Source organism: Corticium candelabrum, chromosome 17 (genome assembly GCF_963422355.1).
Source record: "Corticium candelabrum chromosome 17, ooCorCand1.1, whole genome shotgun sequence".
NCBI lineage: Eukaryota > Metazoa > Porifera > Homoscleromorpha > Homosclerophorida > Plakinidae > Corticium > Corticium candelabrum.
This window is the reverse complement of record NC_085101.1, coordinates 730,882-747,646: the sequence shown is the minus strand read 5'-3', so window position 1 is coordinate 747,646 and position 16,765 is coordinate 730,882. Positions and strand designations below refer to the sequence as shown.

Genomic DNA, 16,765 nt, shown 5'->3' with positions numbered 1-16,765 from the left:
CTTGTTGATCCGTCCACACTACTTTTTATCTCCACACATCGTGCCTGGTAGACGCAATCCTTTCCGGCTTCACTACCAACCAACCCTTAGAGTAGCGGGCCGATGAGCGGTTAGTTATACTTCCACCCAATCCACAACCCTCGATTTATTTCCTCGACATAAATCTGGATTTATTGGTTTCAGACACCGGGCTCGTCGATCTCAACACTATCTTACCGTTCGATCTCTGTCCGCATAGGAGTCAGATTCCATTCCGGAGTGACCGGGAGTCTTTCTTTTACGCCTCACACAATACGACATCGTTGTGCTATATACGCCTAAATTAAAATCCCTTACCACACGGTGTACATTTCCCAACGACGCACTTGGGTAAAATCAAGAAGAATATCTTGCATGAAGCGCCCTTGCCAACGATGAACGATAAAGTGTAGAAAATAGTAGCCACACAGGACGCTATTTATAGCTTGTAGCTACTCGAATTGTACACGATACCTTTTCCTGTCCTTTGCATATTGGTAGACACCATCCGGAGGGCGCATCCCGAAACTATCAATGTATTTCACATTTCGTCCCGCATCATTGTATACATGTATAGACGGCCACCCAATGGGTCCCATTACCATCAATGTAATCTTCGAGGTTGATGGCTAAAGACTCATTGGCTTTGGGCTTGTGGGGTTATGTGTTTTTACTGTAAGGTTCTCTTTACACGTACAGCCCCCCCCCCCCCGCTCATGAACATCTTCTTACGCCACTGCTACAACAATATAACAAAAAAGTGATGCGTCCTTAGCACGCGCTCAGCTGGTCTTGCTGTTAACTCAAGTCGATCTATTTCGAAAATGACTGGCTGGCAGAAATGCCGGTCAATGACTAAATGTAACACAATACAAGTTCCCGCGGATGTGTATACTACAGAATGAGTATGACAAGAAGGAATTTTCGCCTTTTCTTTGTTTACTGTGTACATTTATGACTTTTTAGTCCAATTATAGCTCAATCAGGACGGGAATATTCGATTGGGCACTAGCTGCATGTTGTGTTGGAGCAGTAGCTATAGGCAGATGATATTTGTGTAACGTGTCACGACGTTATGACTCAGACACCACTGGTTACGCGTGTACACACACAAGGACTCACTGAGTTAGAGCTATATTATCTTAGGTACAGTACACTCAACTCATTAACAACAGCTATCGCAGTCACACGTGACATCTTCCCTTTTTAAACAAAACAAAGTCAACTCTACTGGTTTATGTCATAGCCACTAAAGCGTGTTGAAGTTCGGATTTGCCTACCACTTCGTGTTGTACGCGTGGCTTGCTTTGATGTTAATTGCTGCAGTACCATGCAGTAGGTGGTTGTGTGATCGGTACTGCTGGTATTGTCTCAATGTGTTCATTACTTAATTGCTCTGGCTGTATCCGGAACTGCATCATCGGACAGTTGTACTGGTTCCAATAGGCTTGACTCGGCCTCATCTACTTTATGCTGTTCAGGCGGTATACCTAGTTTATCCACTGTCATCCTCAATTGCCTGCGGTTTCTTCGATACTTCATTCCGGCCTCCAGCTTCCACCAAATGGAATCTTGGAGCTATTGATTTTATGCAGACGGCTGGTGACCATGTTCGTAAAGTCTCTTCATTCGAATTGTTGTCCCTGGTTCTATTGGCGATAAGCACCTTGCTTTCTTGTTGTGCCGTGTCGCTTGGACTTCCTTGCTCTTTTCAATCTTAGCTGCAATATCCGCAGTAGGTAGTACTTCAGGAAGTAGCAACTTGCTTACCATAGGAAGCTTGGTTCGAGTACGTATTCCTAGCAGTCGTTGTGCTGGAGAAGACCCCAAATTCTCAGTTGGTGTATTCCAAAATCAAGTAAGGCCAGATACATCCGATTTTGCTTTAACTGATTTGTTCATGATAGTCTTACTTGTTTTTACCGCATTCTCAACCTTCCCATTTGACTTGTGGGTATCTTGGTGATGACGTCACGTGTGTAAACGCCCATTCCTTTGCAAATTTTCTAAACTCCTGACTGCTGAATTGAGGTCCATTGTCGCTGACAACGACATCTGGAATCCCGTGCCTTGCAAACGCACTGTTCATCTTATGGATCACCGTTGAGCATATAGTGTCTTTCACACTGTCCACTTTAAACAAATTCGAGTAGTAATCCCCTGTTATAGCATATGTTGTACCGTCCAGTTCAAACAAATCAACTCTCACTTTGGCCCGTGGCCGGTACGGAATCTCATGAGGCTGAACTGGTTCGGGGCTCTGCTCTGGTAACAGTAAAATTGCAGAATGCTGCACGACAAAATAAAGTCTCTCACCATTCCATTCATCCCAGGCCTATACACTGCTTCTCGAACCCTCATTAAACATCCTTCAATTTCCAAATGTGAAGAGTGTATCCTCTTGATCATTTGGCTTCTCAATGTTACTGGTATCACAACTTGATCACCCTTGAACACAAAAGCATGCTGCACTGCCGACTCATCGTTACAACTGAAGTATGGGTGTGCCATTGCTGGAACGTTGTGTTCGGTGGAAGGCCACCCTGCGGCTATCAGTCTGCCGACAAGTTGTAATTCCTCATATTGGCTAGTGGCTCGTCTAATGTCATGTAGGCTCGTCTCTCGGTTGTTCCAATCTTCAGTCATGTTGATCTGCTCCAGTTTCTTGTAAAACTCGCTTCGCTCCTGTGCTTGTTCTGCTTCATTCAGGTACACTCTAGATAACGTATACGTATCTGCTATGTAGAGCTCACTGCCTCTTCTATATCGTATCTGTAAGTCGTATCTCTACGAGCGGAGTAACATCTGTTGTAGTCTCCTTGGTACGTTAACCATGCTCTTTTGCTATGGCCTCTAATGGCTTGTGATCAGACTCCACATTGACGGTTCGGGCATACAAGTATTGATCGAATCGCTCACTTACAAATACGATAGGTAATAGTTCTTTCTTTATCTGAGCGTAGTTTTCAGATGTCAATAAGGCTCTAGATGCAAAATAGATGAGACGCCCTTCCTGCATGAGAGTAGCTCCCAACCCATCTTGCGATGCGTCGCATTGTATAGTACTCTCTGTAGGTCATAGAATGCAAGCACAGGGATGGTAGCAACCAGTCTCTTCACCTCATGACATGCTCTCTCGTGCTGGTCTTGCCAGTGCCACTCAACATCCTTGTGGTCTAACCTTCTCAGTTTGCTACAGACCTCTGACAACCTCGGTATGAACTTTGACAAGTAATTCGTCGTTCCTAATGCTCGTTTCAGGGCTTTTACATCGGTCGGTGTAGGCATTTGTAGAACTGCCTTTAGTTTCTCTGGATCTGCTTGAAGACCTTCTGATGTAACTCTGTGACCCAAAACGTAACCTTTCTCAGTCGAAGTTTGGATTTCTAAAGTGCCAACGTTCGGTTTCTCTGTCGTGCCTTGTCCAGAAAAGCCCTCAGATTCTTGTCATGGTTTGATAGTGCCTCCTCATCAGTGTCTCCAAAACCAACTAGGAAGTCGTCTGCTCTGACCTCCACTACCGATAAGCCTTCAACGATTTCGTTCATCCTTCTCTGCCATATTTCCGGGGCTGAATAGATGGCAACTGGCATTCTGGTCCATCTGTATCTTCCACTAAGAGTATTAAAAGTGGTGAGATAGCTTCAATCTGTGTCTAGCTTCACTTGCCAGAAACCAGTCTTATCATCTAACACTGAAAAGAATCGTTCCTTTGATAGTCGTGTTGCTTGCTACGTCCTCTAGTGTGGGCAACTGATAATGCTCTTTCATGATCACCTCGTTTAAGTCTCTTGGGTCAATGCTTGTAATGACATTACAAGAAGCACCAGTGTCAATCTGGAACTGAATATTTTTAGATTTCTGAAACTCCGAATGTTGCGTATGCTTTTTCTGCATCTGTTACGTGAATACTGTTCAGACGCACATACGCCACATCTTCCTGCTCTTTCACATATCTCATGGGCTTCCTTTTTGGGAACTCAAAATTGATCCTGCCGGTTGTTTCGATCTGCATACTCGTGCATAGTGGGCCTTTTTTCTTGCACTTTAAGCATGTCTTATCCACGACTGGACAATCTGAATTCTTCTTTTGCCATGACTCAAACCACAATATGTACATTTCTTATCTGGATCTTTCACTGTGCCGGTGCAGCTTGCCTTTGGTTCACATGGGTTTAACTGATCGTGTTCTTTTGCCTGAGTGTCTGATGTTGCCGCTCTCTTCTCCTTTGACCGAAATTCCTGTCTCACTACATGTGCTGTCCCACTCTCTCTACATATATCTCTTGGGCTCGATGTGATGTTACCTGGCTGGTTTTAAGAATAGCAAGGCATTTTTTTTAGCAAGAGTAAGGTCTTTCTTACCTAACAGCTTGTGACGTACCGTGTTATCACGAATTCCATGAACCAAACGGTCCCGGATGTGGCTCTCACGAAGAGCGCCAAAATTGCACGTGTTGGCTAACTTCACAACTGCTGTGATATACGAGTTAGTCGTTTCTCCTCGCTTCTGATTTTGCTTGAAGAACTTGTATCTCTCAAACGTCTCGTTGGTTTCAGGAACCAGACGTTACCTAGAATTAAACATTTCGTGACTTCCTCGATTTTGTTCTTGTCTGCATGCATCGCCTCCCCAATGAAATGTACACGTGTCGCACATGTCTAGGGCATTGTGTCCTACGACATTCAGTAGTGCTGTTACTCTGATCTCCTCGTCTTTTCTAGGTATTTTTGCAGCCCTCTCCTAGATACGCCAACTCTCTCAAAATGGCGCCAATTCTCTCCTCTGTGTGCGTGATCCTCTAGGTTCAGTGGTTTAGGTGGCTTAGCTGTCTTTCCAAGACGCGTGGCCATTCTCTCACGCTGGCGGAAAACTCGTAACTTCTTCGCTGACTCTCGCTAGACCGCTCCTGACACCGTGTAACGTGTCATGACGTTATGACTCGGACACCACTGGTTACGCGTGTATACACACAAGGACGCGGAGTTAGAGCTATGCTATCTTAGGTACTCGTTAACAACAATTAGCACAATCACGTAACAATTGCACTATGTCAGTTTCTGTAAGTAGACAGCAATCCTTGTTGAATGTGTTTTGCTTTTGCAGAAGTCCATGACTGAAAAGTTAACTCCAAGAAAACTAAGTGTATTAGATTTACAACTGCATGGTGCATGTAGATGGATGGTTCATTTTCTTAATTGTTCCCAGATGTGTTAATTCCTTGGAAGTTGTATATTGGAATTTGTTGATCAGTGTATATGCATATGGGAAATGTTATGCAATCAAATCTGCGTCATACGTCCTCAACTGATGCTCGATTGAAAGATTTTTAGTCTTTTAACTGTTTCCATGTCTTCATAAAGGAGCTAATTTGATGAAAGCTCATGCATTCGATCATGCACATTCTACGGATGCATGTCAGCTTTGGACTTGGAATAAGTCTGATTAAGTGTTGGTGAACAATGCAGTAAGAAGAATTTGTGGTGTTGGAAGGAAAACTCATGTTGATACGTTGTTTGCAACGGAATTGCTACTTTTGATTGATATGGTGAGAAAGAGAAAACTTCACTTTATGTAATCATTGTTGAAGTCTTCAAATGAACTAGGTCATTAGGCGTCATCCGTTCTTGGATGCTCTATGAATTCATCATTTTCCAGCTCCATCAGGGAAATAGAATGGCTCTACAGCTTACACGCAGAAACTCTCCACAGAAAATAAATAGATCAGTTAGAGAATTTGTTAGTAGCTCTATTTCTGAGGATGCTAGAGACCGTGCAGTTATATTATATAGCTATGGAATGGATGAAAAGACCGTCATATGTAATATGTTAGTCCAGGGGGTTGTCACACAGATTTTCTTGGGTCTAGTTTACTCTAATGTCTAGTACACAAGTTCAAAACATATGCATGGAGTTACATCTACAGTCACACTGAGCGTGTTCACACTGCTAGTTATAGCGTATAGTTATGCAACTATAGTTATATTTGTAGTTTGGTAACTATGGTGGTTGTTCCACTAGAGTGAACATGGTTATTACCCGAATATCCGGGCTAAGGGTATACAGTAGTCTGGTAACGACCGTACAACCTATTTATACTCGCTTAGCTCAGATGCAAATTTATTCCGACCAATAGACGAGATGTGGTGTCATTAGACGAACGTGATGTCATCATAAGGCTCCACCTCTCTTTGTTTGGTAGCTGCTACGACAATTCGGGTATCAGGCCGTCCATCATGTACTGGTGTTTTGTCTTTTGCTTTTGCTAGGGATTTAGCACTTGGAAACAACACCTAATCTACATTTGCACGTGCATGTTTTCCCACCAATAACCAGAGCAAAGATGATGGTTTTGCTTGTTCCAGTGTTTCTGCATAGTGGTTCTGCACTCTGACAGCTTGAAATGCGCATCCTTTGTTTACACGCCTGCATTGGAAACCTCAGCCGAGACCTGTAGATTGGACTAGATATCTCAGTATGCAAAATATTATCACGTGACGAGATATGATCTTGTCTCTTTTTGCTCCTGATTACATACACTGCCCGAGGATTTAGCACTGTAGTCCTTCTCTATTCATTATCCGAGACCCGGATCTCCGGGCGAAGGGTACAGTAGTTTGGTGAGGACCGACCGTACACGTACGACGGTATCTATACTCGATTAGCGCAGAGGCAAATGAAGCTATTCCGACCAATAGACGAGACGTGGTGTCATTAACGACCAATAGACAAACATGCATCATAAGGCTCCACCTATCTTTGCTGGTAGCCGCTAACGAGAATTCAGCCATCTGGCGTCCATCCAGTACATGGTGTTTAGTCTTTTGCTCTAGATAAGGGTTTAGAACTTAAGGCCTGTCCACACTGGCAACTGGATCGCGATCGGATCGCGATCCAACCGCAACGCTGTCCACACTTGCAACTCGATCGCGATTGGATCGCGATCGGATCGCGATCCGTCCGATCCACATCGCGAGGTGGATTCGATCGCGATCCGATCGCGATCGGTTGAATCCAATTAGAAATAGTGGGCGTTACCTTCACGTACGCTACGCGTGTAGTCGGAACATCTAGCACTCCTCACTCGTCTTTGTTCTCGCTCACCTTACGTCGCTGTATCAACGCTTTCTACAAGCAAAGAAACCACACATACACATCGGTCATCAGTCACGTGATAGCGAAATGAGGCGGAGGTATCGTTTTCAAAGTGCAGTGTGGACGCTCGCTATCCCGATCGGATCCCGATCGGATCGCGATCGAATCGCGATCCGATCGCGATCCATTCTGGTCTAGTGTGGACAGGCCTTTAGAGACAACGCCTAATCTACATTATTAACTTGCATATTTTCCCAACAACAACCAAGCGTCTAGCTAGTGAACCCTACGTATGATCACGCGCGTTACTCCACCACGTAAGGCGAAGATGGACTATAATATATATAACGTCAGGCTGCCTGACTTGTAACATCTGGCTTGTTCCACCGTGTTTCTGCAGTGGTTCTGCAGTCTGACAGCTTGAATTTTGGGTGTGCGTGGCAAATTATTGTTACGGTATCCAAAATTGAGAGCGAACAGAGACGCCTAATCTACATTTGCACATGACTGTTTTGGCTCTGGCGTCACCTATGCCACGCACAACGTTGGTCCATTTACAGACATTCGTTGTCAACTGTGGTATTTAGATGACAGATCTTTTATCGGTCCACGACAAGTAGTCGCATCTATTTTTGACATACTGAAAACACATTGACCCGATTTTGGCATTCATCTCAATGCCACTAAATGTGAAGTCTTTTGGCCGAGTGGAAATCAAGAATTTACAAAATTCCATCCTGAAATTCAGCGTGTGGTATCTTCGAAGGGTGTAGAAATTTTGGGCTCACCAGTCTTCGGGTCAAAACGGTTTTTTAACAGCTGTTTTTCCAAAAGGATTCAAAAGATACAGGAATGCCAAGAACATCTTTGTGATCTAGAGAATCCCCAAATGGAGTTACACCTGCTACGATCGTGTTTGTCTTTATGTAAATTAACCATCTCCTAAGGACAGTGTCACCAGACAAGACTATTCAATATCTTTCAGAGTCTGATGCTTCTTTACGCAGGTGTCTACAGTCTATTGCTAATTCATTCATTACAGACAGTTGTTGGAGTCAAGCGACGCTTTCGATCCGTTTAGGTGGACTTGGTTTGCGAGAAGCTTGTGGATCCTCTTCTGCGGCAGTTTTGGGAAGCTGTAATGCAACTCGGGCTCTCTCACAACGTCTGATGAATACAGATCTGAACATTTCTTTCAACAGGTCACAGAGCACATTTCCGGATATTCCTGGGAAGGTATTTGCACAAGAACTATCACAAGAATTATTACCTGACCATGAGTTTAAACCAGAAATAGACACCCAACATCACCTACAAGTATTATTAGATAACAAGCTTTGGTCAGACCTAAAGCAAGAAGCCAGCACTCGTGATCACGCAAGGATGAAATGCTATTTCAGCTCAACATGCTGGGGCGTGGTTGCGGGCATTGCCTAATCTAGGCCTTGCCATGCCCAGCAGGGAGTTTATCATAGCATTACGAGTCTTGCTTGGTGTTGGCATCTTCCCTTCTTCGCCTAATTCTGATCTTTGTCTTTGTGGATCCTCATTTCGTGATCATCTCCTAGGATGCGATCAGAAGACCAACTTGGTTATCAAACGACACGACGCCCTTTGTGACACACTATTTCACACTCTTCTTGTTGATGACTGCCCATGTCGACGGGAGCAGCGTTGTAACACTACATCTAACAGTTGACCTGGTGACATTTTTCACCCAGATTTCCAGCGTGGCTTGTCAACTTACTTTGATGTTTCAGTGAGAAATTCTCTCCAGCCTTCATATATAATACAGGCAGCGAATCGTGCTGGAGCAGCAGCAGAAGCTGGAGTTTTGGAGAAGGACAGCCGTCATGAAGACATGGTGAAGGCTACTGAAAGTTTATTTGAACCACTCGTTGTTGAGACTCTTGGTTTATTGCATCCTCACAGCATGCGCATGTTGAAGATAATAGCAAGGAAGACGGCATTTCATCGTTGTCAAACTATTAGTAGAACGCTAATGTTTCTTTATGAACAGCTTTCTGTCAAGCTTTGGCTTTTTAATTAATGCTAGACTAAGTCTAGAACGTTTAGCACTAAATAGCAGAGACACAGTTGTTGGAAATAGTTAAATGTTTATGTGTAGGCATGCATTAGGCATGCCATCGAATATATATATATATATATATATATATATATATATATATATATATATATACCCGTGGGCCTAATGATTGCAACCTTCGTTAACACCCCTTATTCGTCATGTAGATAATTGCCCAAAACTTCCACTCTGTTTCCTGAGCTTAATACACGCCTGCATTGGAAACCTTAGACCAGTGAGTTTGCGCTAAACACTATCACGTGACGAGATATGACTACACCAGCCGAGGATTTAGCACTCTACTAGTAGTGCTTCTCTATTCATTGCTAGTCTCTATTTACTACTAGCATCCGGAGTGAAATGCGCACAAACAGACAGCACACTTTACGGCAGCTACGACTAGACATCATCTACTGTAACTACGCTCTAGCCAAGGTCGCAAGCTTAGTTGGATAACTACGCTATAATGAAGCACTTGAAGTGCAAACCCTCGGCCAATATGCACCTTGAAGGTAAGGGGTTGTCCATATTTATCGGCATTACCACGAGCGTACAAAACGTACGCTTTTTCTCTGTCCCCTCTTCCCTCCCTGAAAGCGTACGCGAAAAATGCTGATTTAATATTAATAATAATACATGCTTCAATAGGCCCATACTTGATACACAGAAAGTTTTTCGTATTTATTATTAACAATAATGCACAGATATAGGTTAGGGTTTTATAATTTTTCTCTTCGTCGTCATCTCTATCTTCCGAAAATCTTCTTTCAAAATGTAATCCTTCTTCTCATCACTCCCAACCTTCCAAACCTCCTGCGCCTTCCTCACAGCATCTTGCGTGCCGTAACTGTTATTGATATATACAAAAGCGTTGACAAAATGCTGATAGGCACTCACAGGGTGCGTATGTACAGAGTCCGCACAGTTTGACAACTCTGACAGCTTCTCTACGTTATCCATCAAGACACGAGACGAGAAGAGAAACCCGGATATTGCTCATTAACCCGGATGCAGCGAACTGCTACCTAGCGTAATGGTTGGTTTGACCACGCGAACCTGTGTGCAATACCATTGAACTACCTCAGTGAGAACGTCCTACGCATGCGTTAGAACAGCATTTTTCCAAAGCGTACGCCTGGTTTTACCCCCTTCCCCCCCAGCGTACGTTTTGTACGCTCGTGAAAATGCTGATAAATATGGACGACCCCTAAATTAGTAGCGCTATGACAAAATCGTATAACAGAATAGTATGATGTGGGTAATAAATAAGAAGCATTATTGAAATGGCAAAGGTCGACCTTGAGGTAAGTCACGTGACTGGCTGCTACCGTTTACAACGGGTAGCTACGCAGTCCGTCAGCCAACGTCCCGTAGAACCTCGCTTCTATTTTTTACAACCTTCGCTCGTCGGTTCTTTGTGCAGGTGATTGTTTGTGCAGCTTTTGAGGTCCTAGCTATGGCTGGATTTAGGCGTGGCATAGGTACCAGAGCCAGAACAAAATTAGATGTGGGAACGTTACAAAGGGCTAGATTAAAATGCAGCTGGGCGTTGTTTCTAAATGCATGTTACAAATATAGTTGTTTCCAAATGATGGAACAAGCCAAATGTTACAAGTCGGAGAGTCTCGACGCTAGGCCGGCTGGCAATCTTCGCCTTACGTGATGAAGTAACGGGCGTGATCATTGTTCGGTGGTGGGAAACCGAGGTTACAAATGGAGACCAAACAAGCAGCTCACCATCGATTTTCCAGCTCACAAGAATGTAAAAGTCTCGTTCTTTGTGCAGCTTCTCTAGGCATCTTGTTGTTTGTGCGGCTTCTCTAGCTAGACGTCGCCTACTGTTGTAATGAGGTGACCCCAGAGCCAAAACAATACATCAATGCGGGAAAACATGCACGTGCACATGTAGATTAGCTAGGCGTCTGTTCGCTCTGACTTTGGATACCGTAAAACAGAAATGAATAGAGACGCACTAGCGTACTTACAGGTCGGCCGAGCCGCTTTGTCCCACAAACAGACGCTGTCATGGACAATGCACGTTCTCCTTCGCAAATTCCCGTCAAACGCCAAATTTCTGTTGAAGACGACACTAGTGATCGTTGCAACAACACCACGGCCGCTCAGCCACGCACACCCAAAATTCAAGCTGGCAGACTGCAGAACCACTATGCAGAAACACTGTGGAACAAGCAAAATGTTACAAGTCAGGTACAGCTACACACATCGCCCTGGTTGTTGTTGGGGAAACATACACGTACAAATGTATGTGCTAAACCCCTACAGCAAAGGACTACACACCATGTACAGGACGGACGCCCGATAGCCGAATTCTCGTTAGCAGCTACCAAACAAAGCAAGGTGGAGCTTCATGATGTCATCACGTTCCTCTATTGGTCAGTAATGACACCACTTCTCGTCTATTGGTCGGAATAGCTTCATTTCCATCTCCGCTAACCAACTATATATACGGTCGATGGGTCGTTGGGTCGTACGGTCATTGAACGACTACTATACCCTCCACCCGGAAATCCGGGCCTCGGTAACTACGCGTTAGCTATGGCTAGTGTTCACACTACTAGACCCCATCACCCCGCCCTGCATGGTTGGATAACTACGCTATATATAGCAGTGTGAACACGCTCACTGTCTCTGCAACATAGTAGTGGCGTGTCCTAGTTAGCAGCTGGAAGCACATTCCTAGTAAACTGTCCCACTACATTGCCTGGAGGAACGTAGTTAGCCACAGCGTAATTGCTGCCATCAGACGCAGTAGCTTTGGCAATTCCCATTTCTGTCGTATTACACCAAACGACTTGAGTAAAATGACCTGAGTTGGGCGAAAATTGACCTTTACTGAAGTCATAGTTTTGAACTTCGTCGTACCACATGTCAGTGACAGCCGTTCCAGTCATTTCTTGACCATACATGTAGCTGAGATTCTGTCCCATTCCACTATGATTCCCGTGTTCCAGTCTTTTCTCACTTGCCAGGTGGTCGGCCCATTGTTGGGCACTTCTCTGTGCCCTCTTCGACCAAGACAGAAACGGAGCTCCGTGTTTTCGTCGGTATTCGTTGTGAGCATTCAGCGCATCGCGTTCGAAATTGCCCAATCCTAAACAATAAGAAGAACGTACTTTAGAGCTCGCTGTTCATAGACACTGTGCACCCGAAACTCACTGCTGGTGCAACTTCCCATTACTGCGTACTGAGAACAAGAGCGCAAGCGCGGTTAGGCTCGGAAGTCCAGCTACGTTAGGTGCGCAATGAGCATGAGTGTAAAATCTACAAACTAATTTAGAGGATAGCAGTACACGCAATTATGCGTACTATGCGTGTACTCCTATCCTCTAATTTTAGACTTTACATTCATGCTCATTGCGCTATTTGAACGCTGAGTACTAGCGGCAGTTCCGACCGTCCCACCAAAGCATCTACCAGTGCCACCACCGCGCATGCCAAGAAAGCTGTAGGTACACATAACTCACTCTCTAGATATGAACGTTACGTTCTTCCTTACGCCTTTAATTAAGAACTGTCCCGGATATGTGTCAACATGAGGAAGTCCGAAACAGTTGTTGACGTCATCTGTCAGTCGATTTTGGTGAAAGCGTGTGGTCGAAACCTGATGGGAGTGTTCGAAATGAGCGTTTTGATCCTTGTCGCTTTTTTGGCGAATACGGCGAATGGCTTCAACGTAGAAGAAATGCGCACTATCGTCAGACATTCAGGACGCACCAACACAGCGTTCGGAGTCTCAGTCGCCATGCTGCAGTCGGGTACAAGTGGATGGAGGTGAGATCATACAACAGGCAAACCTTCAGCTGTAGGTAAAATTCTAGAGCCAGGTATCCAATACGCAATCTTGCCCAACACGTACAGATCTACTAGTATCACAGATGGTGACATAGCTAAGCGCAGTGAAGTTGGCTCTCTGCGCCAGACCTCTGACAAGTCGACGTTCGCTGTAGCAGCTTTTTATTTGTTGCTTTTCGCAACCAGTCATGCCGTCGTGGTCGGACGTGGTGACGTTACTAATCATGCCGTCATTCCAAAACCATGCCGACGACGGAACGCGTTGTAGAAAGGTGTAGTTCATCTGGCTGATTTTCTGGTAGTATGCAGGCAGTTTCCACGTTTTCACATACAGGCTGTTGTATGGACTAGTATTGATTGTGTTGGCGAAAAGTTTTACTTTTACCTGCTAGAAATGTTAAGAAATTTTGGAGAAAATGTGTTGAAATTATGACGTAAAGTGTTTTAGTGTTAGACTTAGGATTCAATTATGGAACGGTCCAACACAGCACTTGTCATATGTGAATAGCAATCTGCAGTGATAAGTGTTCACGTACAGTTTTGAATTTCAAGCTGACTCTTCCAACCATAGACAGATAACTACTTTGGTATTGGAATTACAACTACACTGTATATTAGCTAGAGAGATGAAGAAATGAATGTTGGGGGGGTAGTCAGGTGGGAGATCCATAGCTTGTTAGATATCAATCACCATTTCGTACTTGCAAACTGTCATACAAGCTGTCTGTAAATGTGCAAGAAAAGAGAGTAGGTATCAGTGAGTTTGAACATAGTAAGGGTCACATGTTTGTTGAGAGAGAGGGATCAATTGCACTAGCATTAGTGTAATTAAAGGGCCACTGGCATGCAAAAATTGAAAATTATTTGAATTTCTATGTAAAGGTGTAAATACCCAGAAAAACAATTTTAGGTTTTAAAAATCAAGGTTTCTATGAGAAAATTGTGCTGTAATATGTACTTCTGGTTTGTCGCATCTGGTGTCGAGCAGTAGATATGGAGCATGTACATGCCGTGTAAGATGAACATTGGCAGGAATTTATTTTGGTGGTTTACTAAAAAATTGACGGACAAAGCATATTGGCGGATTTTATTTTGGCGGTTGGACATCATTGTTAGATAACTTACCATAAATGGTCATGGAGGAGTTTGTGATTGACAGCTGTGTTTGTGGCTCACATTTCCCTAACTTACTGGTCTCCAGCTACTGCATAGTGATAAAGAACTGCTGTGTCAGTGCAAAGAACGTGGCCCTCGTGAATGTGACAGTCCAGCTTCATCCATAGCCGCACAGCCTCATTCGTAGGCACAACAGACGGCAAGCAGGGATTGCCTACCATCTTGTGACCTCATCCTCGTGACATACCGCCACTTTGCTGTTAGATAGCTGATCCACTTGCCTGATGATGTCACAATATCCGGGTGGCCGAATTAATGGCGGATTTTATATTGACAGTTGCTGAAAAATCCGCCAATCTGCCAAAATAAATTTCTCGCCAATATTTCATCTTTTAAATGGTATGACATAGGATGGAGAACGGTTGTCACATTAGTGTAAAACGTATTGATGACTAGCTCAGGCGTGAATGTGAGAGAACAAGCAGCTCTAGTGATGAAGACAGTAGGTGATCTCAAGAAAGCTTTGCACTATCATACTCTTGACAAGCTACGATCGGTAGTGGGCGAAATACCGTTGTTTACGGTTACGTCAGCCTTCGGAATCGTCATTACATGACGGTTTGAAACAGTCTGTGTTTGTAGAACCTTCAGTATCATATGGAGTAGATAATGGTGATGTAGAGAATGCCTTGGAAGACGACGAAAGTAAAGCTGTAGAATAGGTGGAGCTGTCTAACTTTGAGCCTGTTGCCAATGAGACGCCATTGCCAGTAGCACTCGAAGATGACCAAAACGAATGACTACTTGATTTAACATGGCATTAAATGGGTTCAGGTTAATAGTATAAGTCATGTAGTGGAATTTTGTTTGGTGTAGTTGTGGTTGCTGTACATAATGAAGAAGCACTAAAGTGCAAACCCTGGGCTGCTTATAATGCAGCTTAAATGTAATTAGTCAGAGCCAATGAAGAGCATGAGAAGGGACTGGACACATTGAGTGGTGAGATACATTGTAGAACATATTGCAGTGGATTTTCTTACTCATTTAGCAGCAGTAGACACGTTTTATTGACAATCAGTGACCATCTTCTATACTGATTTTGACGATGAACAAATGCATGGCAGAAACACATACTAGACTGGAACTACATACTATTCGAAATTGTGAATGTATCTGAATGTACCTGAACTGTACTTTCACTGAGTATCTCCCTCAGGTCTGACACCATTCAAGCACGGTTTGGCTGTATTCATTAGCGATCACTCTGTTTTGTGTAGCAGACACCACTTACCAAATTCAGTCACATAGTTACGTCAGCACTATAGCAAAGAAACATTAGACTATCACATGCACAGTTAACACAATTCGACATATCCAACTACCATGTCTTGTAACTTTGGGTTAGGTCAGTGACGCAATAGCGACTTTGTGAGCAAAACCATTGCCGAGGCATGACCAACATACCGGTTGGAATGCAAACAAGAACACAGCCAAATGATAATATGCGCGATTTGAAATAATGTCATGTGTTTGTTACGTCATGGCAGAATCCTATGATTTGGGTAATTAATTAATAAGCTATTTGGTCACATGTTATGCAGGAGGCAAAGCGAGTTGTTGAGTTGGTCAGTTGTATGTCTCGTGACTAGTCGCATTACTGTACCCTAACATTTCACGCCTCAGGTAACGGCCTCTAGTTGTCAGTGTAGGTGTTGCCAGGACATACTTGGAGTAATTGACAAAATAGGGGAACTTGATGAGTCAGTCGCTTGCATCATCAATAATGGCCAGTACACGTGCAGCAGCTGTTCTGTAACCTAAGCAAGCAGTCTAGGGTTTAGCACTTTATTTCTTCTTCACTTGGTTTATCTGTTTGTTTTGTTTTAACTGCATACCACACGTGCCCAAGTTGTCGAAATGGTGCAACTTTTCAGATGGCGTGAAAGGCAGCAACTTGGGCAAGATCTGGATTCCTTGACTCACATGCTGCTTGGGTATTATTTTTGTATCCTCATCCAAGGTCAGAACTACATGGAAATGCACAATAGGGTTTTGTCCTCATTACTACTTTCTTCTGTGGTCTCAAAGAGAGCCCACTAGAATTAAAGACAAAGAAAGAAAAGCAACAATACTCAAAGTCTCCTGATCCATGATTAGTACTGTGCAATTGTCGCATGCTTCTCAAACGCCACCCTCTGTTCTGGATGCAGTTTGAGTGAAGCCAGCATTTGATTTGGGATAACTGTTGTCTCTATTCCAGAATGGTTGGATAGGCAAATCAGATGCACCGAAAGTCTGAACTAATGTGTGTGATTGATTTCTTGTCATCTTTACAGTTGGTCGAATGTAAGAGCTGTGTGTATGTTTATATTTTAATTGAATGCAGTTTTTCTAATTGAAATAAAAGATGTTGAAAGATGTCTTCATGAGCACGCACATTCAGTATGAAATACAGAATATAGTCTCTCATTTAGAAGGAAGCACTCAATAGTATAACTATTTTATTAACAATTTGTAGTGGTACATTGCTAACAAGAGTTGGGAGACTTTGGGACTCACTGGGAGTGATAATTTCTATCAAGTAACCAATGGGTTAATTAATTCAATTAATTAAACATGGACATAAGCTTGAGAAA

At 43.6% G+C, this 16,765-nt stretch overlaps 2 protein-coding genes across 3 annotated transcripts; both read right to left on the bottom strand.

The window, feature by feature from the left end:
* Positions 1-1,948: 1,948 nt before the first annotated feature.
* LOC134193492 (uncharacterized) lies at positions 1,949-3,611 on the bottom strand. The gene is made up of 4 exons (XM_062662319.1): positions 3,418-3,611; positions 3,085-3,361; positions 2,374-2,805; positions 1,949-2,308 (listed from the first exon to the last, which is right to left on the bottom strand). The coding sequence occupies exons 1-4, from the start codon at positions 3,609-3,611 to the stop codon at positions 1,949-1,951; spliced, it is 1,263 nt and encodes a 420-aa protein (XP_062518303.1).
* A 5,727-nt stretch (positions 3,612-9,338) lies between these two features.
* LOC134193129 (Golgi-associated plant pathogenesis-related protein 1-like) lies at positions 9,339-12,410 on the bottom strand. Of its 2 annotated transcripts, XM_062661925.1 has the most exons (3): positions 12,378-12,410; positions 12,084-12,312; positions 11,852-12,027 (listed from the first exon to the last, which is right to left on the bottom strand). In XM_062661925.1, the coding sequence occupies exons 1-3, from the start codon at positions 12,394-12,396 to the stop codon at positions 12,000-12,002; spliced, it is 276 nt and encodes a 91-aa protein (XP_062517909.1). In that variant the 5' UTR covers positions 12,397-12,410; the 3' UTR covers positions 11,852-11,999. The 2 variants fall into 2 exon arrangements, with proteins under 2 accessions (XP_062517908.1, XP_062517909.1); XM_062661924.1 differs by having other exon boundaries at positions 9,339-12,312.
* Positions 12,411-16,765: the final 4,355 nt, after the last annotated feature.